The sequence below is a fragment of the Aquila chrysaetos genome, chromosome 4 (genome assembly GCF_900496995.4).
Source record: "Aquila chrysaetos chrysaetos chromosome 4, bAquChr1.4, whole genome shotgun sequence".
NCBI classification, from domain to species: Eukaryota; Metazoa; Chordata; class Aves; order Accipitriformes; family Accipitridae; genus Aquila; species Aquila chrysaetos.
In genome coordinates this window covers 57,114,600-57,142,102 of record NC_044007.1, presented here as the reverse complement: position 1 = coordinate 57,142,102, position 27,503 = coordinate 57,114,600, and the positions used below count along the sequence as shown (strand labels likewise).

Genomic DNA, 27,503 nt, shown 5'->3' with positions numbered 1-27,503 from the left:
GCGGGCGCTGCCGCCTAGCCGCCGCGCGCGCGCTGCCGCCCCGAGCCCCGCTCGCCGCCCTCCCCGCGCGACTGGCTGGGCGGCCGCCCGGCAGCGCCACCCCTCCGCGGGCACGAGGGCGGCGGAGGCGGCGGGGACTCCTGCGCGCATGCGCCCGCGCCCGGCTCCCGCCCCCCTCCCGCGCCGGCGGCCGAAGCGAGACACCCCCGCCGCGGCCCGGCCCGGCCCTCACGACCACCCCCACCCCCCCCGCTGGAGCCGCCGGGGCGCAGGAGCGGGGCGGGGAGAAGCGGCGCCCCAGCCGCGCACGCAGGTGGGGCAGGGGCGGCGGGAGCAACACGCGTGGGCCGCGAACAGCCGGAAGAGGCAGGGCGCTGCCGGCCGGCGGAACTACCGCTCCCGCCGCGCCGCGCGGCGGGCGGGGCGGGGCTGGCGCGGGGCGTGCCGGGAGCTGTAGTCTCGGCCGGAGGCTGCGGCGGGCGCCCTTGGCGGCCCCCCACCCCCACACCCCCCCCCCCCCCCGGCCCGGGGCTCACGGGGCTGTGGGGAAGCGCCGGCCTGGCGACCCGCGGGGCCCGCCCTTCCCTCGGAGCTGGAGGACGAGGGCGAGCGTGGGCGGTGGGGCGGTGAGAGGGAGAGGGGCGAACCGGGCGAAGAGTCTCGGGCTCCCCAGGGCCGCCTGCGGCTCTGGCCCGGGCCCGGGCCGCTCGCGGGAGAGGCTTGAGGGGTGGGAGGCAGCTGCCGGCCGCTGGCGGGTACCCGCCTCGGGGCGGCTGCGGGCGGGCCTAAAGGCAGCTGCCGGGCAGCCGAGTGGAGGGGCCCGGCTCTCAAAGAGGCCTGGAGAACGGCCAAAAACTCTCCTCGAGTGGGAGAACTGCCATCGGGTGAAGGCTTCTGGGTGTTGCCAGGGAGTCGGTGTTGGGAGAGATTGACCTCCTGCAAAAGCTGAATGAGAGGTAGGAGCCGTTATTTATTAGTAGGCAGGAACAAGGCGTATTTGCCACCCTTCTCGCTTGCATTTTTTGTCAGACACGGTGTTTTCAGTGCAGGCCTTTTCGTTGATACCATACTTCCAAGCAGATGGTGCATCTTGGGATATTTGAATACACCGGTAACAAACAAACGAGAAAAAACAGATAGCCAAATCCATCTGAACCTTGATGATTCCTGTGTCCTAAATCTACTGCTGAAGCATCTGGCTGCAAGATACGTAAATTAGTATTCGTGGGAGGCTGGCGTACAGGTGATGGAAATGAAGTCAGAAAGATTAACACATTTACTTTTCCCTCTCTTGCAATCTGGTGTAGGTATACTGAGAACACGTATAGGGCCATAATAACCCATTTGAAAAATACATCCTGGTAATAAATACATTGAAATGACTAAAATGCTTTACCTTCAAAAGCAGCTCCTCATCATAGTAAGACTTGTGGATCACATAATTTCTTTGGTGAATGCCTCAGCCCCAGCCACAAAGGAAGGGTTTTGAGGCCATTCAGCAGGGGAGGAGTAATTTAGGTTCAGGCTCTGCCTTGGCTCTAGCAGAGCCCTCACCTTCCATTTCAGCTGCCAGCCTCTCCTCCAGGCCTGCCACCATCACACCTGCCTACTTTTTAGCACTTTCCTCCATGCCTCCCTTACCAACAGCAAACACCCATGTGACTTTTAATACCATCACTGACTGAAGAAGAAATAAGTGAGGAGTGCTCTAGAAAAGTACTTCAGAGCAGTGTTACCTGATTGGAATTGGCTTCAATAGGTGGAGTTACGTGGCATATATGTGAAAATGTCATTAGAGGTCTGCAACTACTCTGGCTGCAGTTTTCCGGCTACAGACTTATTTTATGAAGCACATGAAACAGCATCTTCATTTACATCCTTTATTTACAGTGCAATATTTAAAGTTACTGTCTGGTGGTGTGCTGGGCTTTGTTAGCAAAACCAACGTTCCAGTCTGTTTATGCATTCTTACCCTTGGGATCTGGAAGATAAACTGGAAGACAGAGGGGTTTTATTTGTCCTAGTATGTTTTTTTCTTCTTCTGTTAACATGGACACTTACTCTATTACCCCCACTCTTTGTTTCTGTTCACGAATCCACCAAAGATTAAGCCATAGTGTGCACTTCTCAGAAACAGTGATTCAGCTCCAGAATTACCTGGTGATTGTGTACCAGAAGAACTGGGTCTTGGCTTGCAAAGAATCGAGACAGGGGGAACTGCTGCCAAATAGTAAATGCCACAAAAGGTTCTGTCTTTTCCCCTTTTAATGGGGTTAAAAAAACCCAGTCAAGAGTACAAATTCAAAAGAAGCTTCCTCTATGCAGATTTAGAAGACAGAAATACCTCCGTTTTCTAATTTTTTTACGCATCCCCTGTATAAGAAAATTTGAGGAGAACCAGAAGTTAAGATCTCTCCTTAATATGACAACAGGTCTTACAGGTTTTTCCATGCGTGGTTTTCGGTGCAAACACCTTCTTAGGCATGATTGCGCGATAGATACAACTGACATCAGGGGATGTGCAGGGGCTGGGGGAGGATGGAGTTAATCCTTATCACCAGCATATGGAGAGGCAGGGAATGAAGGACAGTGCACAGCATCAAGCTGTGGCTCACAGAGGGAGCATCACTGAGGCTAGGGGGGACCCCAGGAGGGCCGCAGTTCAATTTCCAACTCAAAGCAGGGCCAAAGCTGAATTCAGGCCAGGTCACTCAGGGCTTTGTCCTGTGGGGTCATTAAAACCTCTGAGGACAGAGATTTCACAGCCTCCCTGGGCAGCGCAGCTCAGTGCTTGCCTGTCCAGCTTCACCCTGCACATTTTGTGTTATAGTAATGGCAGAGTTGGTACATAAACACTGAGTGGGTGGCTTAATGGTAATTACGTATGAGCATTTTTTTTAGTGTAGTCTTTGTTGTTGTTTGAACGCACTGCGAACCTTAATAATGCATTAATCTGTTTTGTTGTGTTTAGTGTCATTTCTGATCTAATGCTTTTATTTCATCCAGACTGATGTAATTTTTCATACTAAACAGCACCTGTGCTGTTGATCAGCAGTATCTGGCAGCCTTCTCCAAGATCTGATTAATTTCATTTTAACACCTCATAGCACAGCTCAAGAATGACATCTTGGATCTATTGCAGTCAATAGAACTTCTCTCACTGATTTCAGTGAGAGCATGATGTCATTCCAGCAGCATCTTTAGTATCTTCATCACTGCTTGCAAAAGGATAACATTTGCTTAATCTGAGGTCAACATTTGTCCTGTGTGTTTGTAGATCTTAATGTTTGTCATGCTCTGAATTCAGTATTGTTGTAATAAAATCTCAATTTGGAGGCGGTTTGACATTTTTCAAAACTATTTGCTATTAAATATTAAACAAGCTCTCTCTGTACCTGAGAAGTAGCAGAGTAGGTTCAGTTTCATAATACTGTTTTCCACGGTTTATTATGCAGGTAGTTTATTCAGTCCCTCCAATTCTGAACTTGAAAATGTCTTGCAATAAAACAATATCATGACCTTCTTTGCAATTTCTTGGTATTATTAAGACTGTCAGAAAAAGCAACCAAGTGCCGCATTACTTGTTGTGTTAATGGGAAAATTCTAGATCTCGCTCAGTGAAGTGTCTCATGCGCCCTGCACTGCAAAGTCAGTGAATGTTGCAAAATGCAAAGGTATAAAGGTAAGAGTATGTTTTAATTTCTCTTTAAGGAAATGCCTGGCCTTTTGGTGCTGCTGTTCGTCTTCTGAAATACAAAATTGTTCATACAGCAGGATCTAGTCATCATTTACTTGACTGCTAATGAGTTCCATTTACAATTTTAGGCCCACTTGTTATATTGTAAATCAAAGGTAAAACTGCAGTCCACACTAGCATTGAAGACTTATGGCATTATTGAAATGTTGCCACACATTGGAAAGGTAGATCTTAGTTGAATGTCTTCAAGCTTGTTCAACTACAGTGTATTTCTTTACCTAGTGACATTGTTATAAAAACATGCGATGCATGTTGAATATTCAAGTAGAGAGGAGCCAATAACACAAAATCGCATTCTCATAAATAGCTATAGCATAAAATTTGATGTATTTTTCATATTTTGGACCTATTCTGTTCTGCTGAACACAAAAATGCCCTAGACCATTAACTTATGTAGGAACAAGACAAAAATGGTATCTTGTCTTTGTAGTTTAAAGTAGCATTTAAAGAACTGAATGATCCCTTACCCAATTTCAAATGTGCGGAAAGACAGTAGTCCTTTGATAAAAGACAAAGTTACTAAGGAAATGAATTTTTTAATACTGTTTTCAAGAACTGGTTCTTAAGAGTTCATATACATTCATGAGGGATGTAATGAGACAATTCAATATACAAAATATGGAATGTGTGTGTGTGTTAGTTGTTGTTTGCTGGTGTTGCATTTCTAAAAATGCACAAACTCTTTGCTAAAATGTAGCAAAAAATCAGATACGCGTCATAAGTATACAAACATAAGTATGTAGTTGAAACTCACATCCAGAAAAGAAAAACTGTCTTAGATAGCAGTCTTAACCTGAGAAGTAATTCTGCAGAAACAGCGTGATGGTGCCCTGTGGTCATCTCCTTTCCCATCTGACATTCTTGCAAACAACATCATGGTCTTTCTCAATCTCAGTTTGGAGAACTCACCTGGCAATGGGGCTTCAGATTTCCCCTTTCATTTGCTCCATTAATACACATAGCAGCTCTGCAATGCTAATTCTGCCCTCAGCATCTCCCGAGCGGTCCCAGGAAGCCCTCAAATTATATTTTCAAATTATGCCCAGGTTGAGTTCTATTGGGTCACAAGGTAAATAGGAGCAAATAATGTCATATTGATGTGTGAAAGACAAGCACTGTACTGAAACCGTGCATGACACGTGAAGTGCTTTCCCTCTACTAAGCACTGGTAAGACCTGCACTGAAGTGCTGTGACCGGTTTTGGGCACTATCCTTCAGGAAAGGTGTGGGATCATTGAAGGGAGTCCAGAAGAGAGGACCTGTAATGACTAAGATCCAGAAAACAGACAGATTGAAACATGAGAACAGATTGAAATACCGAGGTTGTTTAGCCTAAGGAAGACAAGATTGACTCACGTGTTCAGCAATAGTCTTCAAATACATTAAAAACTATTGCAAAGAGAAAGAAAATAGTCTGCTCTCGTTTACTTTGAATAGGACAGGAAGGAACAGGTGTAGATCGGTGCAAGAACTGATTTAGAGCAGATATGAAGAACTTCTTAAGAGTAAGGATAATTAATGAAAAGGATTGCCTGGCAGTGCAATCCATGGAGTCCCAGTCACTGACCTTTAAGAACAGGTTAGACAGCTGCTGGGAGACATAAATTTAGCTGATCCTGCCTTGAGATATGACCTCTGAAGTCCTTTCCAGCCCTATGAGTCTATCACTGTGTAAATTCCAGCATGCTCAAAGATTAAACTGATCATCTGCAGTGGAAATGTCCGTTCCCCAAGGTCTGAGCTACAGTCCTTTAAAATCAGGGGGAATTTTTCCAGTGACTTTAATAAGCATTGGATCAGGCCCTAATTGAGTGTGTAATTTGGAGCTGTGTATGGAATTCGGTCCACAATTCTGTTAATGGTATTTGCAAATGAGAAGAATCCAACTCCTTTTCCCAGGGTACATTAGTTTGCAATGGTTACAAGAGAAAATAAACACACACTGAACAAGCAGTGCTAGATTTTTCTTACAAAATTGAGCAGAACTGACTGAAGACAGACGCAAGGATAAGGTCTCTGGGGGAAAATTAGCAACTTCTCTCAAGGAAGAACATTTTAGACAGCTATTTTTTACGTCAATTAAGCAGGGCAAGACAGCAAGAGACAGCAAAACCTATGTTAACAACACTTCAAAAATAAACAGGTATCATGAACGTGAGAATGAAATGTTTATCTCTGCTGAAAGATCAAATTAACTGACAGCCTGAAAATGGGCAGAGCAAAAGAAGAGATGTGGAGAAATTCAGACTGTCAGTGGATTCAATCAGTTTCATAGTGACTGATGAGGAAATATCCATTCCCCCATAGTCTGTTACCAAATAGCATAAAGGTTTTCCTCCACTCTGAACGATCAATTAAATCACAAGCACTTATGCCAGCTAAAGCTCTGCTCTGCAATTGCACATATTTATGCAATCCAGAGGAATACTAATATGCATAAAGTTCAGAGTTTGCAGATTTGCAAAATCACAGCTCCTGTAGGCATCTGCAGCCACTCTGCTTTCATGAGTTGTGTGCATCTCCTGGAAATTCTTTCTCTGTTACCCTTGCCTTGTGGCAGGAAACAGGCAAGTGCTCAAAATGCTCCTCTAACAGATGCAGGAAGCTAAGGTTACTAATATGGGGCTAATACACACATGAAAGATCTTTGCTCTTGATTAATTCATTATGTCTAGGAGGAAAGACACAGGTTTCTAGAATCATCTCCCCACTCCAGTTTGTTTGTTGCAGACGTGTTCTGTGTCTTCACACAAGCTTGAACACTCTACCTGAGAGATCAGTTATGAAATATTTATTTACTTTGCATTCGGGGAAGAAAAAAAGAAAAAAGTCTGCATATTATTATTGATGGAATCTTTGACTGCCAAACACTGAATTATTTATAGCTTAATTGTACAAATGATACCCGTGAGGACCTGTTAGATTGCAATGAGCAATTGATATACTGTGCAAGAACAGGGACGTGTCTCTCAGACTTTGTTCTGGTACTTTGGTGGGTCACCTTAAAACAGGTCTGGACACTTCGCAGAGGCAACGCTGGAATACCTGACAGCATTTTTGAAGTCGCAAGGGGTAAAAAGGCCTGCAGAAAGCCCCATGTAGCAAAAGATGCTCTGACCTGTGTTAACCCATGGGGGACCTTTCTGCTCCCAACCCATGTGTGCCCATCGGCCAGCGATCTGTCACGCTGTGCGCAATTCCCGATGCTCCCCTTCCCTGTGGGTAGCCGAGTCCCTTCTGCCCTTCAGCAGGTCCCACCGATGCTAAGGGCACTGCAGCCCTGTGCAGGGCTCTCCACCTACAACTGTCAATATTTGCCATTTTCCTCCCCCAACACCAAGCACTAACAGGGAAGGTTGGGAGAGTGCACCCACTCACCCGCTACTTTGGTCCTGTGCCTACATACCTGTTGCGGAGAAATACGTAACTAGATGTTTCACTGTTAAATTCATGAAGTGAAACGCTTGAAATATTTTGTGAGCATGCCTTTTAATACAGACTTTAGCTGTGCAATCATTATTTTAATTCCACAAGTTTCCTGGCTTCAATTCTGCTTTTCAGAGAGAAACACACTATAGTGCATTGAGACCCTTCTGCTACCATTCCATCACCCCAAAACTACTTCTGTCCTATTTTGCTGGGGGTTTTTTCCCTTCCCTCTCTCCTGATCCACATTGCTCCTGCCCCTCTCTTCCCACTGGCTAGCAGATAGACAGGCCAGCAAGCTTCCCCTCCTTTCACCTTCAAATGAGGCAGGTGTTTTTTCTCCCCATTTGTCCCTAGTATGAGATAAAGCAATTTAATTGAAATTAATAGCAATTTAATAGAAAACCAGAGTCAGCCACTGCAAACCTGGAATGTGATTTTTTCCTGTGCCTGGCCATTCCTTGCATTTTTTCCTTCCCCGAGTAAGACAAATAATAGAAATGAGGAAAATGGGAATCTATAGTGGATCACAGAGTAGTTTCTATTCATTTCACCACCCTCCCTCTCTGGGCCAGCACCAGAGGCTTCAGAGAGTCCCACCATAGACAGATAGGGGATAGTATCTCTTCCGTATTGAGACTTACCCTATTTTTAAACACTGGCTTAAGATCTGAAGCACGGTGTTAAATACCCTTACATCGTTTTGTTCTCTTCCTTCTTTCCTTTCCAGCAATTTTGGTGTCATTTGCAAAGTTATCAGCAAAGAGTTTATGTTTTCTTCCAGATCATTGATAAAGACATTGAACTGCGTTGGCTCCTTTGAAGCTGTTAAATAACCCATTAGAAGAGAGTAGAAACATGCTGAGGTAGCTGCTAATTGGTTTGCAGAGCATTTGATACAGGTAAATTGATTTTGTATAGTACTGGGATTTTTTTACCAGATTGTCATGCAGGGCTACATCAAATGACTTAAAGCAATCCATGTGTATTAAGTCAATACATCTACCTTAAGCAACTGCCTTTTAGTCTTGTCTTGTTGCTTGAATGCACCTATTTTCCATTAAAAATATATTGATTAACATTACATAAGCAACTGCCTATGAATGAATTTCTATTTGTTTCCCATATCTGTCTTTATTAGTATTTTGCCCAGGGTCTGTGTAATGCTGGTAATTATCTGAACCCATCACATTTATTCTTTACAGTGTGCCACATTCACTTTTTACCAGGCATCCGAAATTTCCCCTGTGCACCAGTACTTGTTCAGAATGAATATGAATGGCTCCAAGAGTACCTCCACCAATTTTTGTCATATTCTTGGGAGCATTCAACCCTGAAGATTTAAATGTGTTTTGCTTTAACTGATGAACATTCTCTCACACATACAGTGAAAGGGAAAGAATTTCATATCACTTCATTACTATAACAGAAAAAAAATCAGCTTTTCAAAGCAGCTTAGTAAAAACTGTGCTTTCTTGTCCAGAAACTAGTGCCCAGGTTAATTCAGTTTCACTCACATAATCTCAAAAAAGAGATCGTTGCATTTTGCTCTTTTTAGCTATTCAGAGACAATACAATTGTGACAGAAACAGCTGAGCTCGATTTTGGCTTATGTATCAGTAACAAAACTTTTAACCAAGTTAAAATATTGGATGTTCAATCTTAGGGATGGCTAAGCCAGAAAGATCACTCTTTAGACAATATTCACATTCTAAGTCAAGTTTCCAAGTCTGGCATGTAATCTTCGGCAAATCTTAGGAGGCTTGATCTGGATAGCTTTGATGGACAGCAAAGCAAGGAACCGCATCATTACATTTTTACTAAGTCACATTTTAAATCTGAGAATTGGGCTCTTCCTTAAAAACTGCCATGTGTTTGGGAAAGCTTGTGTATTCCAGTGACATCATGCATAATATTTCTTCACAATATTTTTCCTTTATATTTATTGAAAAATGAAATGAGGTTTTAAATCTTATGTTTGTCTCTTAAAGGGTGAACTGGATAGAGGTTTCTGCATGACATATTTGGGCCACTGACTGATTTCTAACAAATTTTGGTAACGACTCCTTATAAAAGACTAGACAGGATGGGAGGGCTTCTGGCCACATTATGACTGACCCAACTTCTGATTGTTTCAGCTGGGCTAACATAGATGGATTAATTCTTAAACACAAGCAGAAGTAATTTGCTTGATGGGGTGACCATAGCAACATCTATCAATTACTGGACTCATTTTCTAGAAACTAGAACGATAGAGTTTACCCAAGATGAGCTTAAACAGATTTCTGCACATTTTTGGTTTTCACTGTCTTCGTTGCCTTCGTGTGAGTTGAGTAGCTAATAGAACTCAACATTATTTTCCTGCATTGTGTCATCAGCAGATACCAGATGACATCATAAGGAAATGAAATATTTGCTGTTGCCTCACAGGAAAACTTAGAAATGCACAAAACCACCGATGAAGCCTACTCTTGTATGAGGCAATACAGAGGCCAGTTCTGATGAAAGTGAGGGAATTGCCCTGGAGGCATGACAGTGTGGTAATTCAATGTATGCCGAGGCAACCTCAAGCCTCAAGGCCTCAAAGCCCCGACCCAAAATTGCTCTTATTCAATGGCCTCATAGAAGGATGGCAGCTGAAGAGAGGATGGACACCTAAACTGGAGGCATTTACCCTGGTGGGAGGAGGGAGGCAATTTATACTCTGTCAGTAATCAGTCAAAATCTCACTCTCCATAGACCAGGTCTGAGTACGAAAGACGTAGGTAAATGACAACTGTGACATTATAGTAATGGTTCTGTTTAAAATTGCACATGATTGTGAAATTTGACAGAGAATCTTTGTATCACCTCATCGCACACTTTCTATGACATGGTTGTGTATGAAGTCAGGTAGGCCACCTAGCTTGAAACATGGCTTGCTTACATTTCCAGCATGACCTGAAGGTACCAAAAGAAAATCACAACTTCCTGAACTCGCATTTCTTGCCTGTGGCTGGCTGGTTTAAAATACACGTTGGAATTATCTCACATCCAGGATTTAGTTATGCCTTCAAGCTCCCGCTAAGTGGAAGGAAAACTACCAATGCTGGTTGACAATGGCAGGGAACACAAGAACTTTCCTCAAATGCCTCAGGAAATAGGGACTTCTCATGGGAATTTGGGCACCATTTCACCCCAAAAGGTAGCTTTCTTCAAAAGCAGACCTGTCAGAAGGCAGCCTCAGTAACAGCAGGCTCTCCTGCCTGACCAGAGACATGGGCTGACCCACCTTGCCAAATAGCTCAGTAACCACTTTCCCAGAGCTTTGAAACCCGTAGCTCCCAGACATCCTCACCTTGCTGTCACCGGTATGGTGCAAAACAGGCTTCTCAGACGGAGGCTCTCCTTCTCATCTGGTAGCTGCTCCAGGCCCTGTCATTTTTTAAACTGTGTCTGTCACACAAGGAAGGGTGCAATTTTCTGCCGTGGTATGCATCTTTTACTGGTGTGTGATTCAGAGCAAGATGAGGCGCGGTGTCTGAAAGACATGCCTGCTAACAGTGATGACTTGATGACTCAGGTCTTGTGGATTTTCTAAGGCATTGATTTCCTCCTGGGAAAAATAAAATAAAAATCCCTCCATTTTATCTTTCGATGATGGATGTTGTCTTATTGTAAAGCCTTTATACTCCCAGCAGCAAGTACTTAAGTACATACTACATGCTGCGGTTAAATCAGTCAATGCAAATCTACTTGGATACATTTATCACAACCTTATTCTTTCTTCCTTTGTCTTCTCTGGAGCAATTTGCACTTTTCATGCAGAACTACCCATCATTCCAAGACATCATTCAGCCAGAATCTAGCTTCATGAAAAGCTGAATCATGCAGGCAGGGTGGCTGCGTAAGTGCACTGGAATGTATTAGCCAAAGCCCTTTGTTCAGGGCTCCAACTCAGTAACTGGTGTGTCATGGATTACGTGAATGGGTATCGTCTTTTATTCAGTGGACTTTGTACTATGTAAATTCAGGCATACCCACAGGTAAAGATATGGTATCATTTTTTACAGGTGGAGTCTAGGCACCTGATGCACTCTTAATCTTCTATTTGTTTATGCTCATATTTTAGCTGGGATTCTCAAGTAACAATGGTGTTAACATGGCTGTGCCATGAAATGCATGTATATGCACTCTTGGACCACTTATAATGTGATATCCTTTTTATCCTAAATCCAAATTTTCTATTTCAGACATGGCTTTTGTTCCTTCTCTATCACCTCGATGGGGTTGTGACCCACCACGAAGAGTATCTTCCAGGGTAGGACATCATCATGTTGTTTGTTCCTTCTTTTCAGTTCTGTCCTGGTTTTGACTGGGATAGAGTTAATTTTCTTCTTAGTAGCTGGTATAGTGTTATGTTTTGGATTCAGTATGAGAAGAATGTTGATAACACACTGATGTTTTCAGTTGTTGCTAAGTAGTGCTTAGACTAAGTCAAGGATTTTCCCGTTTCCCATGCTCTGCCAGTGAGGAGGTACACAAGAAACTGGGAGGAAGCATGGCCAGGACAGCTGACCCAAACTACCCAAAGGGATATTCCATACCATAGAACGTCATGCACAGTACGTAACTTGGGGGGGCTTGGCTGGGAGGGGCGGATCACTGCTCAGGCATCGGTCAGCAGGTGGTGAGCAATTGCCTTGTGCATCACTTGTCTCTTCTTGGTTGTTGGGTTTTTTTAATATTCTTTTTCATTACTAGTAGTCGTAGTATAATTTATTATTATTATTGTTGTTAGTGTTACATTTTATTTTACTTTAGTTATTAAATCATTCTTATCTCAGCCCATGAGTTTTACTTTTTTTCCAATTCTCCTTCCCATCCCACTGCGGTGGGTGGGGAGTGAGCAAGTGGCTGTGTGGTGCCTAGTTGCTGGCAGGGCTTAAAGCATGACAAGTTCTAAACTTACAAAAAAAAGTGTTTCCTTTTCTGGTATCTCTGTCACGAGGGAAACAAGCTTATCTGTTGAGAGCCCTTTCCTAGATCATTATGAGTTCATATTTCCAGCATATCTCAAAAGCCTCCTTTGTATTCAAAACTGCCAAGAAACAGAGTCACCTCCATGAGAAACATCAGCTGCTAATACGGCTTCTGTCCCTCCTTACAGAGGCTATGGGGAGAACCATTGTGGTGTCAAAGGCTGTGCTGTGGGAGGAGAGCTGGTCCGGTGCCAGCAGGCGGTTCAGGTTGCCACCTTGAAAGCAAATTTTCCCCGAGAACCAGGAATGACCTACAGAGTGTGGTGGAACTCAGAGGACAAACGGTATCTCTAAAGGGAATGGTGCCAGGAAAGCTATTTAATTCTCACTTGGGTTCCTGACGGTCTCAAGAAATAGCACAGGAAACTGAAGTCTTTATTTTGAATGTCCTTCTTTCCAAGGGCTCCTATTAGATTCCTACTACACATTTTATGCTCTTTTGGTAAATATCTACAGTGCAAAATTGTCCCACATGATGAGTGATGAACACAGACAGGAACTTGGATACTTGATAGTGATTCTAGGTTTGCTGATGACTTCTGTTTTTGCAGAGCTAGAATATTGGAAAGAGATTTTGAAATGCACTGTGTCATCCAGGTTGCTCTTTCTTGCTAAACCTCTGTGAAAACTCCCGACATATATTTGTCAGCAAAGCAGCCAGATCCTTTGAAGATGACAAGAAGCAGGGATTTCTTTTTATAAGGTGCTTAACCTACATTTCAACCCTATTAAACAAGTGAAGAGAAACTGTTACTATCCTCTTATTCATTTTTTATTTATTTTAAGTCAGTAACAGCAACGCTATCACTTAGCCCCCAAGTCATGTTATATTGACAAAGAGGAAGGAACGTGATGTTCATTTTCCTCAAGGGCATCTCCTAGATGTGGAAGCTGACTTCCTTATTGATTGGTACTTCTCAATATGTAATCAGAACTGTAGGGATTGTCTCTCTCTTAGTCCGTAACAGATCATTTCCCCAGAGTACCCTACTTGCTGTAGGGGAACAGGGATTTAGTTGTTAGGTATTTATCTTCTAATTTAAACATGTATTTTACTGCCATGGAGGGAGCAGGAATGGCACTGACTAGGTAAAATAAATGTGAATTAAATGGACTTCGGGGGAAATGCATTTTTGTTTTCTAAAATTCCCAGAGTGTGGCAATCAGAAAGGTTGAGTGTTTCATCATAAATAAGGTCTGTCTCAAAGAACTTCTGACAGATGATGGGAAAGATAAAGCTCGGGTTCTCAGGGAGGTTTTGAGAAAACAAGGTCAGTACTTTTCAAAGAAAGCTTTTTTTTTTTTTTTTTAAATACTTCAGGGAGTCTGAGGGATAAAAATGATTTCTGGCTGGAGTAATTTAAAAGCCAGAAAAAAGAAATCCTTCCCAAGCTGATAAATGTTTAATACCTAACCAGCAGCCTCAAAATTCTCTTCCACCCTAGTGCTACACTTTTCTGCACTGAATAATGACAACTTATTAAAAACTTGTTAATTCGTGTGACACTAAATGCAAGTTAGTACAGGTCTCTTACACTTCAAGTTCTGCCAGTGTACTGTCTTCAAGTTTTCACAACCATGTTACAAAACAATTTCAGTAACACTTCTACACCATATCTATTGAAAACACAGTGATTATGAATGCTAGTAGCACAAGCCTGTCCTCACATTCCCACAAAATACACAAAAGTGACAAGTGATAATGTAAACTAACCTGCATCAAGACCCACTTGGTAGTATCAGAAATACAGACATTTTGCAATAAGGACTTTTCTTCGTTGAAAGAGAAGAAACCCATCTGAAATAGATTTTTCAGACACAAAAAAGGCTGCATTATGCTACATTATGCTATTACTTATTCCTTCTCATCTAACCTCCTAAATGTGGTCAACCATTGATTTTACAGTTTCTAGTGAAGAGTTTTACTTTTGGACAGTGAGAAAGCATTTATATCAAGCAATGAATTTACCCCTAGTCCAGCTGTTAAAAAATAGATGTAATCAAAAGGGGACCTTATTAATGGTCAAGAGCCCCATTACACATGAATGCACCCTATCGTTGACGCACAGTCCGTAGGGAGTAACCTGCACCAATTAACAGAGACATTTGTACAAGTAATTTTAGCCAGTCTATCCTCCCATGAGTGTTTTAATGCTTTTAAGGAAATTACTCTGTAGTCTTGTGTAAAACAACATCAAGGGGTAAAAAAAAAACAAAACCCCAAAAAACCCCCCAAAACCTGCAGCTTATTGTTCTCCTGTCAGGGAAGGGAGGCATTTCACAAACCTGGTAGTAGCCTAAACACTTTCGCAGATTAGGTGAGGGGGTGGAGGTACGGAGTGGATACACGGACTATTTCATCAGCCTTGCTGTCCTGATTTCAGAACAGTGCTCAGGAGATCACAGCAGGGTGTCCTACGATGCTCTTTGCAGAAAGACTGAAGCCACAGTCGTGAAGATTTTGAAGGCCGAAATGTCAAATACTTTTCCTTAAGTACCCCAAGACACAACCGTCAGTCTTTAAAAGAAAAGCAGAGGAGGTTTATTTTCCAGGCAGTTGTACTGGTCCCCGCTCATTGCTAAATTCTACTCTAAACTAACCTCAGGCACTACAGGAACGTGCTTTCAAGCCATGTGGAACACCCCACTGACAACACAAGGACTGATCCATCAAGGGGCACAACTCTTTCCAGACTGAATGGACAAACAGCGTTCACTTCTGATTTTCCAACACACTGGTAACAGTGAAGAGGGGCTTACTTAGGCTTTCCTTGAATTAAATACATCACCTTTTCCAGTTTACGGTTAGGCACCCGGGTTCATTTTTGTTTATGCATAGCTGGAGATAAGATACACAGTTTTTTTTAATGTGATTATAAAAGCTTTAAAGCAGGGAACAGATCCTGCCAGGTATCTTCAAGCAGTAACTAAACTCAGAACCCGTGTAATCCCCTTTGAAATACTGGTTTCTCCTTACGTAAAGAGACGGTGTTCTGTGCTGTTATTTGAGTTACTGTGCTTCCTGTGTACTGGTGTGTGTTGAATTTATCATAGTAGTCAGAAAAGCCTTACTCCAAAACCCTGTTTTTCTTTAAAAACCCGTTTTTCCTTAAAAACCCAACCCTTTTTTCATACTCCTCATAGTTGTGATAACAACTTTGAAAATATGAGCCAGCCAGTGCAAAAAACTTCTGGTGAGTTTAAAGACCTCTTGAAACAACAGCACCAAGAGGTATGAAATACTGCATGCTTCTTAATGGAATGTTAATTCTTAACTCCTAAAGACAAGTTTGAGGGACATAAAGTAGGAAAAAAAAATTAAATGTACCGCCGAAACAAAAACATACAAAAGAGAAAGTGTCTTATGAGCCTAGTCATGGTTGCTATTCAAAGCAAGTGGTTAACTGCAAGCTCACTTTCTACTGACAGCTACTATTCTGAATTTCCAAGCTGGTAACTGGCCACTCAGGTACCTCTCTTCTAATGGATAAATCAAATAACTTAGCAAAGGGATTTTCAGATCATCTTTTTCTGATTTTTGAAAGTTCACCTGCACTGCAGGATCCCCCAGGAACACATTCAGTTTCTGCTAAAAGGCCAGCCACACACATTTCATGCAGCATTTAAATCCCAGGTAAGCAATCCACAGACTGCAGACAGCCCTTTTTCAAGAGCAACCAACGTGAAAAATGGGACCTATTTTGTTCTGCTTTATTAAAACCAGAGACATCCCCAAATCAGAGTTATTTAAAACATTTATTAGCGTTAATCATTGTAGGTTAAATAAAACACAAAACCTACATTTTAGGGCAAAAAATATTATTAGGTATGATACAATTAATATGTAAAACAGAAGGTAAAGTATTAACAGATTGCAGCATCCCATACATGAAGCGAGTGGGTCCAGCCCAGTCAAAGCCCTTAACATAAACAAAACAGAGGAAGAGTACTTAGCAGGTGGTTTTAAATTGACAATTTATCACTGACTCTGGTTTAAATAATTAAAGGTAGGATAGTAAAATGTATCATCATTATACTGAAAAGGTCTGATTGTAGTCAGAGTGCGCACATGTCTAGTCTTTCTAGTCACACGTATTACCACATGCTGTGAAGGATTAGTGAAGAGAAGGGATGACAGGTGACTTTTCTAGGTGTTGATACAGACCCATGTTACACTGCAGCACTTTAGGTAGACCTGCTGTACCACAAACAAAAATAATTAACTTTTTTTGTTTTCTTTTCTTTTTTTTTTCCTTTGCAGTGTCACTTTATTACTTCTGAGTCCCAATTCTTGGATAATAGTGGCCTTTTTTAGATTTCTCAGTCTGCAAGACAAACTTTTTCTACAATATGCCATTTTCATGCGTAAGAATGGCAAGTCAACAATTGTACCTATGCATGTCTCCATCTTCTTGCTACCTTTGATCCGTAACTTTAAGTTCATAAAGTTGAAATGATCATTAACAAAAAAATAGACTTACAGAATACAACGTGCAGTATATGAGAACCAGACATAGTGAAAAAACACTACATGTCAGCATAACAATATAAAACTGTACTTATATATACACACATATGCAGAGCATATATGAAAACTAGTTCCTTCATAACCTTGTTTTTAAACTAGTTCATGACAAGCCAGAAAAGCAAGTCACCCACAACTGGACAGTCACAGTCTTGAGTCACGGTGCAAACAAGCTCCACCAAACATCCTTGGCAGTGCAGCCTGTGCCTCAGTCCGGCTGCCAGCTCTCTTGAGAAAACAAATCTTGGACAAATCCAGCACCAGCTGGCCAACCTAGAACTGCATTATTATTATTATTAATCATTATTATTATTATTAGAGTAAATCAGCTACAGTCAGGTGCTCCTGTACAGTAATTTAGCTCTTCACAAGCCATTAACTACTAAGAGGAATTCCGGTTGCTGCTGAAACTTTTGACTCCACGTTTGGGGTTTTTTTGTATGTCATTCTTATGGCTGTTTGTGAAGGGTGGTGGTACTTTCCAAGCAACACAGGCAACACAAGGAAGCAGAAATCATGAATTTTACATTTGAAAATCACAATTTTTAAAACAAACCATTCCCCCATTTAAGAGGCATGCTCAAGCTGCACTTCAGCTTTGACAAACAGCAGAGAGGCAACCCCATTATCGAAGGCGAGCCCTGTCTTCAAAAATGCGAGCTGCTCTGCACAGCACAGTGGCCTGTTATTTTTTTCACCTGTGACTTCAGAGATCCATCCCTACTGAAGCTCACTGTAACCCAAAGCTCAAGAACTTATACAATCAGAATCCTTATTCATTTAAATCTTTTTCTTGACTAAAAGCAGAATAAGGTGATTTAGATTTGGCCCACCAAATGCAAAAAAATCTTTGAGCCTACTTAGCCAGCATTTGAATTTTAAAATCTGCCAGAGATCCACTGTAACAACATCCAATTTTAAACTATTTTAACATATAACTCATAAACCTCTTCTGATTCACATACAGCTCAATGGCAGCTGTGAAAGCTGGCTGTTCAGGACAGTATCCCAAACAGATCAGCATCAATTGCCAGTTCTAGCATAAATTAGAGTGTACAAGGTATTTGCAGAATTGTCTTACAAAGCTTTCAGGCATCTCACGTAGGGTTTAATGAGTTTTGAGATGTCACATTAAAAAAAAAAGAAACATGCTGCAAAAATTTATGAAAGCTTAAAAATCAGTTATGCATAACTATTATAGGTTGAAGTAAAATTTATGACACCTTTAAAAACGTGGGTTTGATCTCACCTTGTTTTCTTGGTAATAGGTCTAGCCTTTTACTGGGTTTTATTTAGGAAGAACCACATCTCTTGCAGCATTGGGTCATAGATCCCATGAATTATATGAATCTGTGATGTTGATAAGTTTGATATTTCTTTAGCGCTGAAGGTCAGGTTAACCTCTCCCTCCCCAGCCAGGTGAAAGAGACAGGCAGCCCTGGCAGACTTGCTTGTACTAGGATGGGATGAAATGTTCCCTAAAGGAGCCTGTCCCACTCCTCAACTACCAGCAATGATGATGCTGAATTTTCACTTAAATAACCCTGGACTAGCTGTAAAATAGTTGCTGCAGTGAAGCAGCAGCACAGATCATATCTCAGCACAGGCGACAACTGAAAGTTTACCCAAAATGTCCTTTCTCATGGTAGCTATCTGAGTCCGTGTATTATCCCAGGGGGTATTTTCAAGTATGAGTACTTTCAAAGGAGTCCAAAGTATCTGAGAAATGGATTATATGTGAAAAAAAAAATGCAGTTTAGATTCTTAGATAAAATCCACTGGGACATTTCCCACCTATAACTACTTCAAGCCCTATGAAGACAAAGAAATGTTCCTGTTGATTTCATCTGGCTCTGTTCCAAGCCCTAATAATTACTATCATTTTATCAAAGCAATCTCACAACCAGATAATAATGTCTGGTTTTTATGTATAAACATGGAAACCCAGCTCTAGCCTGCCTGTTCATGATTTATTACAGAAAGTTGTTTTTCCGTTTTGTTTGCTTTTCCTAAGTCCCCCAACAAAGGTGCAGTGAGGTTAACTTTCCTCCTAAGAGAGCAAATTAATGTTGTGGAATGCAGGCTGGGCTTTGGTTTTGAAGCCTGCATTTCTTACCCTAGTTCCGATTTCCAGTGAAATTGATGAAGATGATAAATTTGGATTCTATCATCTCAGTCACGCACATTCATAAAAGATGGAAATGAAGAACGCATACAGTTTTACATTATTTCTAGTTCATAACCACCTATTGGGATTCTTTTTTCCTACACTGTACTTTCAAGTGCATCAAGCTTCAAAGGTACCATGCAGCGGGTCTTCCATACTGCATCCCCACACAAGTGAGGAGACTACTCCACAAATTCACAGAATTACATTTGTAAAGAAACATTCTGGTTTGTTTTATTAGATTCCAGCCTTTAACCCCAAATTGTATTGTGCTCTCTTAAACTGTTTTTGTACAGAAGTATCATTCGTCCAACTTGAAGACTTCTTGGAGTGCAGCAGTGGGACCATAAAGAGTGGGGCACTGTGGCACCCTCTTTTAGAAACCAAGGAAGTGGCATCTTTGAGCAGAGACAACTTTGGTCTGGGGCAGAGAGTTGGAGGAAACCTGGTAAATAGTGGAGATTAAGCTGGCATTTATATTCCTTTTACGATTTTAGTAATTAATGAAGCCTACGCCCTGGAAAGGGAATCAATTCAGGCAAAGCACAGCGGCTGCATCTTCACTTCTTTCTGGAGCAGACTGGAACTGCATGGGGTCCAGCAGTCTCCTTCATGACAACTCCTCCTTTCACATACACAGCACCTCCTGACACAGATTTTGACTTCTAGCCTGTAAAAATTGCACTCGCTCATCCTTTGGATCCATTTTTTTCTGGTTAGCAAATTCAGTCCATTTCTTGATGTTTACTGAAAGTATGAGATGAAGCTATAGATTTAGAAAAATACTGAAGCGGAGTCCAGCTAGAAAGATAGCAGAGAAACTGTAAGCAAAAATTCAGGCTTTATGGGTTTTTTTCACCCTATTATTACAGAGAGAACTCTAAAAAACATGCCAAGTCCACTTTGCAATGTAAGAGAAGTTTTTGCAGCGAATCTAAATTTTATATATAAAAGGATCTTTTTATTAAAAAAAAACAAAACAAAAAAACAGTCATTGGTTTAAATCAGAGTACTTCGTCATTGTAATTTTGACAGGATATTAGAGAGGATTTTCCAACTAGGTTTTGCAAAATCCCTTTGAAGTAAAGCTTTCTGCTTCTGGTCCTTGCATTATTGCTCATGGGAAGTACTGAAATTACTGCTTTCAAGATAAGGAGCGACGTCGCTGAGATCATGAAGTCCTTTCCCAGTGAAAAAAGCAAATGGTGCTGTTTTTCAAGTAAATCTAAAAAGACCAAGTTGGGTCAGCAGCATCGCCTACCCGTCTGTGAAGTCTGCTTTCCAAGTTTGATTGCTCCATTGTTACTGTTTTCATGAGGATCTAAGGGTGGAATTTGCCGACCTGAAACACACAAGGAGACAGTGAATTCAATTTTCATAATGTAGTAACACATGCAGGTAACAGAATGATTTAGCTTGCATAAGAATTACATCTGTGAAAATTCACCAGAAAACAACTGTCTCCTGTGTACCTTGACTCCTTTCCCTTGCATCCTGCTTATGAAAGAAGATTTTCACATTTTAAAAAATTTATGAAATATGGCTATTGAGAATGCATGAAGTACACTGAAATTATGTTATCCATGTATTAAAAAAAGTTATCTTACTGAGCACCTTACAACTAAGAGAAAATTCTTGGCTTTCTCCTAATTCCACTTAAATATGAAAGGTGCTAGTTTAACGAGACCTTGCCTGTCCTAAATCTGCATGGCATTTAGTCCTTGTACACTAGAGTTTTACAAAGCACTGTAACTAAACACATGCTGCCTATACTTGAAAAACAAATCTGTTCTTTTAATTGAATCCCTCCCTTCTTTGAGGGGTACCCATGTCTTTCCAGCTGACAGCTCTGCTTAACACCACCCCCACATCCCCAAACTCTCCTGACTTTTTAATCATCTTATGGAGTGATTACTTCAAGTGTTGAAAGAATTTCAGCCATCACAGGAGAGCTAGAGATCTCTCCCAGGGGCAGAAGGCACTGCTCCAACTCCCTCCCCTGTGTGCACTTTCAGTACTGCTGCATCTTTTGTCTAACTGGCTTCCTGCTCACGTACTACATACAATGTGCTTAATAATTAGAATTATAAATGGAAAAACAAGGTCTTCCCAGGTCCCATCTATCCTCTGTCTCTGGTGTGGGCCTGGCTTTTCCTTTAAACCCACTGCATGATCCCTCCATCAGTATCTCAGAGAGCTCAGAGTCATGGTAACATACTTTCTCATTACCTTGTGGATTTCCTGGAAATTTTTTCTGAAGTTGAATCTACTTTCTATGAATTGTTCCTGGTTTTACTATTACCCATGTTAAATAACAGAGTTAAAATATTTAACATTTGTTTGTTTTATGCCACTTTCAGAGAGCATAAAGTTCCTGTGAACAGCTCATCATAATCCAGGTGGATTTTACAGTTTAGATTTCCCCACCCTTTGCTGCATTTATTCACAGCTCTCTCTTGCCAAATGTTCTATGAATTATGTACCTGTGTTGAAGCCCGAGTCCTACAAATTACTTGGGGGAATGGTTGTGGGAGGGCGAGTTAAAAGCATTCAGGTAAAACCCAATCACAATGAAATCAAACAGCAAAATTTAATCTGTAAAACTTGTCCCTAAATTACCTTTGGTCAAGCCCATCAAAATCTCACCTCTCTTAGTCAGTCAGTTCTGAACAGGTATGTTATACAACAAAAGTGTTACTTGTGAAGCAGTTAATCTTGGGTGTTTGTACAGCTGGCTAAGAGGGGGGAAATTCCTCACATTACTAAGCTAAAGATATTGTATTTGGTCCAACAGAGGGAGAAATGGGTATCTTGAAGGCTGAAGCATGTGTAAGCACTGACATTACAATGCTGCACTCGATTCAGGTCACTAAAATATTAACTTCACACTCTGCTTACATTCTGTTTGGACTTCATGTTTGTAAGTGCCCTTCCAAAGTAAAATAAAAAGCAGAATGGGTGGTTATAGACACAGCTGTTACATGCATTAGTTCCATTGGCTTTGTTTGGAGACAAAGAGAATCCACTAATTCTTAAAACTCTAGAGAACATGAAGAACGTAGTATCTGTGAGAGGCTTTCCAAGAAGGTAACACTGTCACTGTAGAGACCTGCAGAGAACTTCTGCATTAGGTACTTACTATTTCCAAAGTGCTTTCAACTCAGTGCCACCTAAAATAAAGCCCTGTCAACCTGACTCAGACCATGATGTAGCTAAAAGAATTGGAATCTACAGACACAGTTTTTATAAGATACCATTAGGCAAATACTCTCTAAATGTTTGGTTCTTCTAACAGCAAGTTTGGAAGACAGCTTTAACATGCAAACTACCTTAACTTTGATTTTAGAAGTCCGCATTAAACAATGTTGTTACCTCTATTTGTTTTTTCATTCAGCGTTTCATATTTCTTATGAGCTTCAAGTCTTTTCTACAGTACTCTTGATGTATATGCAAAGAAGCAGGCAAACTTATCTTTAGAGCAAAAACATTGCAGGCTTCAAGGTCAGTGAGCACTTTGTGCAGTTCAGACCAGGACACAATATATGTTGTTAAGAATCACATTGATTTATTTCATTTCTCAAGATGATAAGAACCACACAGATAACGACAAATAATAAAGAGAAAAAATCTCTAGACATAATATCTGCTGATTAGTTATTCTGACCTTTAAACTTAAGTAGTGTTTGTCATTAACTAGCCATGTTTCTGCTGTTTGGATACCACCCACCACTCACACCCCCCCCCCCCCCAATTCAATGCAAGGAAATAAACCTTTAATCAGTCAAGTCTGAGAATATCTTCTTTTAGTAGGTGAGTTTTCTCTCACTTATTATTTCTTCTATTACCAGATTTATTAAACCATCAAGTTAAATCATTTTAGTTTCAGTAACAAGACTTATCCCTGCTGAAGCAGCTTTCACCACCTGATGCGCAGCTGACAGGAGTAACTCTCTTGGAGCATAAAACTTGGTCAAACACCTGAGAACAAGCTCCACAGCAAATAATACAGTGATTTGTTACCAACAGTCAGGGGAATTGAATAAAAATAATCAGTCAGAAATCTACTTGACCAATGGTCTCTCCCTGGGCCTCCTTGACAGCTAGTCTCACAGCAGACGCTGTAACAGAGAAAGGTTTAAATAGCAGCAGAACACTAAGAACGAGCAGTGAAATGCTGAGCCTGCATCTACACTTCCTGCTTCTAAACCAGCTCAATCACTATTCCTACCTAAAAGCACTGTGATCATCTCATCATTCAGCTCGTGATAAATATGGCATCATATTGCTGACACCAACTAAAATATAGCTGGCACTGAGTCAGGATCAACAGAGGTCATAAACTGAATTAATTTTAGAAAGTATCTACTCATTTAAAATGTATATCTCACTGGCATACATAATCTCTGTTCCAGAGCAATAAAAAAATCCCCCTGTGTTAGATAACCTACAACATTGTTTATGCTATTTCTTTCATGCAGTTGATGCCAGAAAGGAGCAGTAGTGCTCTGACATCCAGCCCTGCAATTCTCCCGCTGAAGTAGTAACAAAGATTAAGACAATTCCTCTTCAAACCAAAGACAGCTCTGTTAAGACAGTCAGCTCCAACGGTCCATGAGAGATTGAAATCTTCTGTTGCTTAACTTAAAGATGACAAACTAGACCACAAATAGAGTCTTTCCTCCATTTTGCAGAGCAGGACACAACTAGCCAGCTTGCCAAAGACCACCAACGGCACATCTTAGGATTCCAACTGAAACGGTCAATCGCACAGAGAAAAACAGATGCACATACATTTATCCAAGAACTCTGCAGCTGAACTGGTGAAATGAAGAACTTGGGGATATATTATTACTGAGACAGTATAAAAGTTCCATATGGTTCCCATTGCTGATATTTCTATGGAGTGAGGCCTACTGACTGCAATTTAAAAATTAGATTTTTCACTTGTATTAATTAAATATCTGATTATATATTTTGGTTTCATTTCACTAATGTTTAGACCATGTTTCACAGATTTTGTGCACCAAAACTGTTTGTAAACATGCACCTCTACACATTCCTCCAGAAGTCTTGCTGTCCTCCATGATCTCATTCCAGCAAACACACCACAGTGTGTAAAATAATAAGTGTCACACGAGACTTCTCAAATGTAAGGTTACAGAAATTGTCATGGTTCTGAAGTGAACCATCCAGGTTAACAGGTGGGAAGCACTAAATCAATTGCATCTCCTCCTTTCTGGCACATTTGAGTTGGGCTGAGGCAGTCCAGGATGAAGGTCAGAGTCTTCTCCAAGGCCTGCTAGAGTTCCAACTCCTGCTATTGAATCTGCGACTTGTTAATGTAAAGAGATTAATTGGCACCCTGGGAGTTGCGGTTCTGAGAGTGCCAGAGGCAAAGAGATTGGGAAATGGGAGGGTGGGAAACAAAATGGGAAGGGAGAAAAATGAAGACTGGAGCAGGGAAGCAAGAGAGACAACAGGGACTGGGTGAGAGCTCTGCGAGCAGAACCTGAAGGCAGGCAGATGGAGATTGCTCTGCTGCAGCTAGAAGCAGGACACATCATCACAGTAATAAAATCTGCTTTGTTCCTTTTTGAACGCAATGCTCCAGTTATAAGCTGTGACATCCATTAGCTCAGAAAAATCAGGCTTGGAGTTGGGATTTTTAATTTTGTTTGCTTTTTTAACATTAAACTAGTTTCATTATTGACCTGTACAAGACTGCGTGAAAGGTTGGAAACATCCTTAAAGTTGAGTGTAACAGAAGAACCCAGCTGGTTACCATGCTGACAAAGGGACAAACACAACATTGGATTGAACAGATACTCATTCAGTGTGTAGTGGAAAGGAAAACAGATGTGATGTGATCAACCTGAGCTGGCACATCCAGATGATGAAGTCCAAGTCCCAAAGAAGCACAGTCCTAATACCTAACACAACTACAACAATTCTGCTAAGGGTAAGAGGCCAGACATCACAGTACTGCACAGTGGCTTTCTGCACACTGGTCCCATCTGTTCTCTGTCTGAAAATCACGTACAACTGAATTTTTTTTAGGGGACTGAGGGGAGATTTTTGCTAGTGCAGGTTGTGAAATCCATTTCACTTGGCTCCAGAGCAGCAGCCTGACAGCCGCCGCAGCATCCTAAGGATGTGACTGCTGTGGCTTGCCTGAGAAAAGGCAGACTTCTTCAAGTAGTGGTACAACAGCTATACAATGGCCAGAACCTCCTTGTAAAATTGCTGGCTGTATCACAGCAAGGTAAGCCCCCGCAAAGCATTGCTCTCTACAAATCACATCAATAAAGCACAGCGATCTGTGAATGCATGGCAGAATGAGGCAGGCACGTCTTATCCAACAGTTTTGGCGTTCTGCACCTGTAGGACTTAAAACAGTCACACTTCTTATCTCCCCAAATCCTTTCATCCTTTGAAACCAGTTTCATTGGTATTTTAGAAGTTCCCCATCTCTCTCACACAGTTTATAAAGCTTGGCCCACTAGTCAGTCTCTAGTTTCTTTTTCTCCCCCATACTTGCAGTGAAGCAGGATCTCCCCAACTGACAGAGATGACTGCTGTATACTTCATGTTGTAAGTTTTCATGCAAGATAGCACATATTTACAATAAAGGATATTGCATAACTAAACATAGTTAAGTTGCAATTATTTAAATACGTCTAGTAGCATATCTAATAGCATCTCGATGCAAGAAAAAAAAAAGCAGCTTTTTTTTTTTTAAAGGATATTGCATAGATTGCTTACACTGAAGTTCTTGCTAGGGAAGCAGCAATTCAACTAAATTTTGCCCATTTAATTAAAATCTGTAGAAAAACCCCCACCAAGATTTAAATCTTACATGCATCAAAGTAAACAACAGAATTCCTGATTACTTTAATTACTAAGAGATCCAACCTTGATTTGAGGTCCTGCTGTAATTAACTTTGGGCTGTTTTGATTTATTTACTAGCTTACATTGAAGAGCTCTCCTATGGTTGGAAAGAAATCCAGGACCTCACAAGTTTAAGAGTAGTCCAAATGCCAGTAAGTTTTCCTTCATTTATTAAAATTTGAAAGCAAGAGGAGAACTAATCCTAGAAACACAGGGAGCATAAACTGTAAAGAATATAATCTCAAATACTTGTAAGTTAGGACAAGGTTTTTCCATCCTTTCACAGTAGGTGAATACCCTCTACAAAAATTCAGTTATGAGCTTGGGCTGCCTTAAGAATGGCATGTGTGAATTGCTTTGCAACATAAACATCCTTGCTTTTCTTAAAATGTCTTTCATAGACCTCTTCACAGTAGTTCACAGATATCTGCATGTCAGCAGGTAACAGGATGAAAAACGCCAAACTTGTCTTCCACAAAGCTCAAAAATTGTCCATCTGCAATTCCACCCATCCAAGTCCATTCGAGTCAGTGCAAATATCAAATGTCCACTGGAAAGGATCCCTCCCCCTTCCAGAGACAGACATTTCACACATCCCTCTCTAGTTTGTCCAGTATACAACTGGTTAAGCTGTAAACTCTAGAGGTTGGGTTTGTTTTTTTTTTTTTTAATCTCCCAGTATTTCTAGGAAACAAGTATTTGGGTTACATTAAATATTCAATATACAAGCTGCTGGCAAGGCATCAGAAAATCAATAGCTTCACACATTTATAACTGAGCATTTACACATGAAAGGTTGTATACTGAGACAGAAACTCTCTCCTCTAATTAGGAAGTCTCATCTAGGAAGAACATCCTAATCTGGATTTTTAAACACCAGCCTGTCTCTCCTTCTCGTAGTACTAGCATCAGTAAGACCGAGCGTGCTAACAACCGTTTACACACCTTCTGTAAGAGCGACTCTGATAACCTTATTCCTCACTTCCTTCTCACCCTCGACAGAAGATGCTGAAACGCTTCAATCTTGCCCCCTTTGGTAGTACACCAACCTCCAAAATTTGCCAGACTCCAAAAAAGTAATGCATGCCCATCTTTTTTTTTTTTTTTTTTTTTTTTTTGCTTAAGCACAGGTTTATTTCATATTTCACTTGGCTAGGTATTCTGCAGCAGCTTACTCATCCCACCGCCTGTTTACCTTTGGACCTACTGATGCAGACTGGTATTAACCTGGGAGGTACAGTCTCAGCTCTATCGTTTATAGAGGATGGCTTCTATGTAATCTTCTCTTTTGTATCTGGGGCACCTTCATGCTAAGGTAACAGGCAATACATGCAGGCTGAAGAGAAACAGCTGGGCGTGTACTAGATTTGAATAAGGTAAGGAAGGCTTATTTGAGTTGTTAAATGAATGGTGTGATTGCTACTAAACGTTCAATGAACGGTGTGAAAGCAAGGATGTGATCGCTACTAAATGACAGTACACTCGGGGAACCTGTCATTGAAAACCAGCCAGTTTTAATAGGTAAGCTGCCATCTCAGGCACAAGCAGTGGTCAGTGGACTAAAGCCCACAACCAAGAAGGGGCAATACAGAACTGGTACAACCCCCTGCAAAGGCACAACTTTATACTGTATTATACTGCTACTGTATAATACATTCCTGGCATTTTTGCTGCTGCTGAAGTATAAACCAGCAACAAGGAGCCGCTGTGCCTACGAT

General features: G+C 41.3%; 1 protein-coding gene and 2 long non-coding RNA genes across 6 annotated transcripts in view; 2 read left to right on the top strand and 1 right to left on the bottom strand.

Moving 5' to 3' along the window:
- Window positions 1-167: 167 nt before the first annotated feature.
- LOC115340308 lies at window positions 168-26,607 on the top strand. Of its 2 annotated transcripts, none has more exons than XR_003923010.1 (5): window positions 168-313; window positions 7,968-8,085; window positions 19,193-19,344; window positions 23,588-25,158; window positions 25,864-26,607. It is a non-coding gene; the product is annotated as an uncharacterized LOC115340308 (long non-coding RNA). The 2 variants fall into 2 exon arrangements; XR_003923011.1 differs by lacking the exon at window positions 25,864-26,607 and having other exon boundaries at window positions 23,588-24,097; window positions 24,954-25,854.
- On the top strand, window positions 345-3,530 carry LOC115340309. The gene is made up of 2 exons (XR_003923012.1): window positions 345-956; window positions 1,050-3,530. It is a non-coding gene; the product is annotated as an uncharacterized LOC115340309 (long non-coding RNA).
- RAB31 (RAB31, member RAS oncogene family) overlaps window positions 15,942-27,503 on the bottom strand; it is a 71,843-nt gene continuing 60,281 nt past the window's right edge. For all 3 annotated transcript variants that reach the window (XM_030011745.2, XM_030011744.2, XM_041122894.1), the window contains one exon: window positions 15,942-20,238. In XM_030011745.2, the coding sequence (XP_029867605.1) occupies window positions 20,141-20,238 (98 nt within the window). In that variant the 3' untranslated portion in view covers window positions 15,942-20,140. The remainder of the gene's footprint in view (window positions 20,239-27,503) is intronic.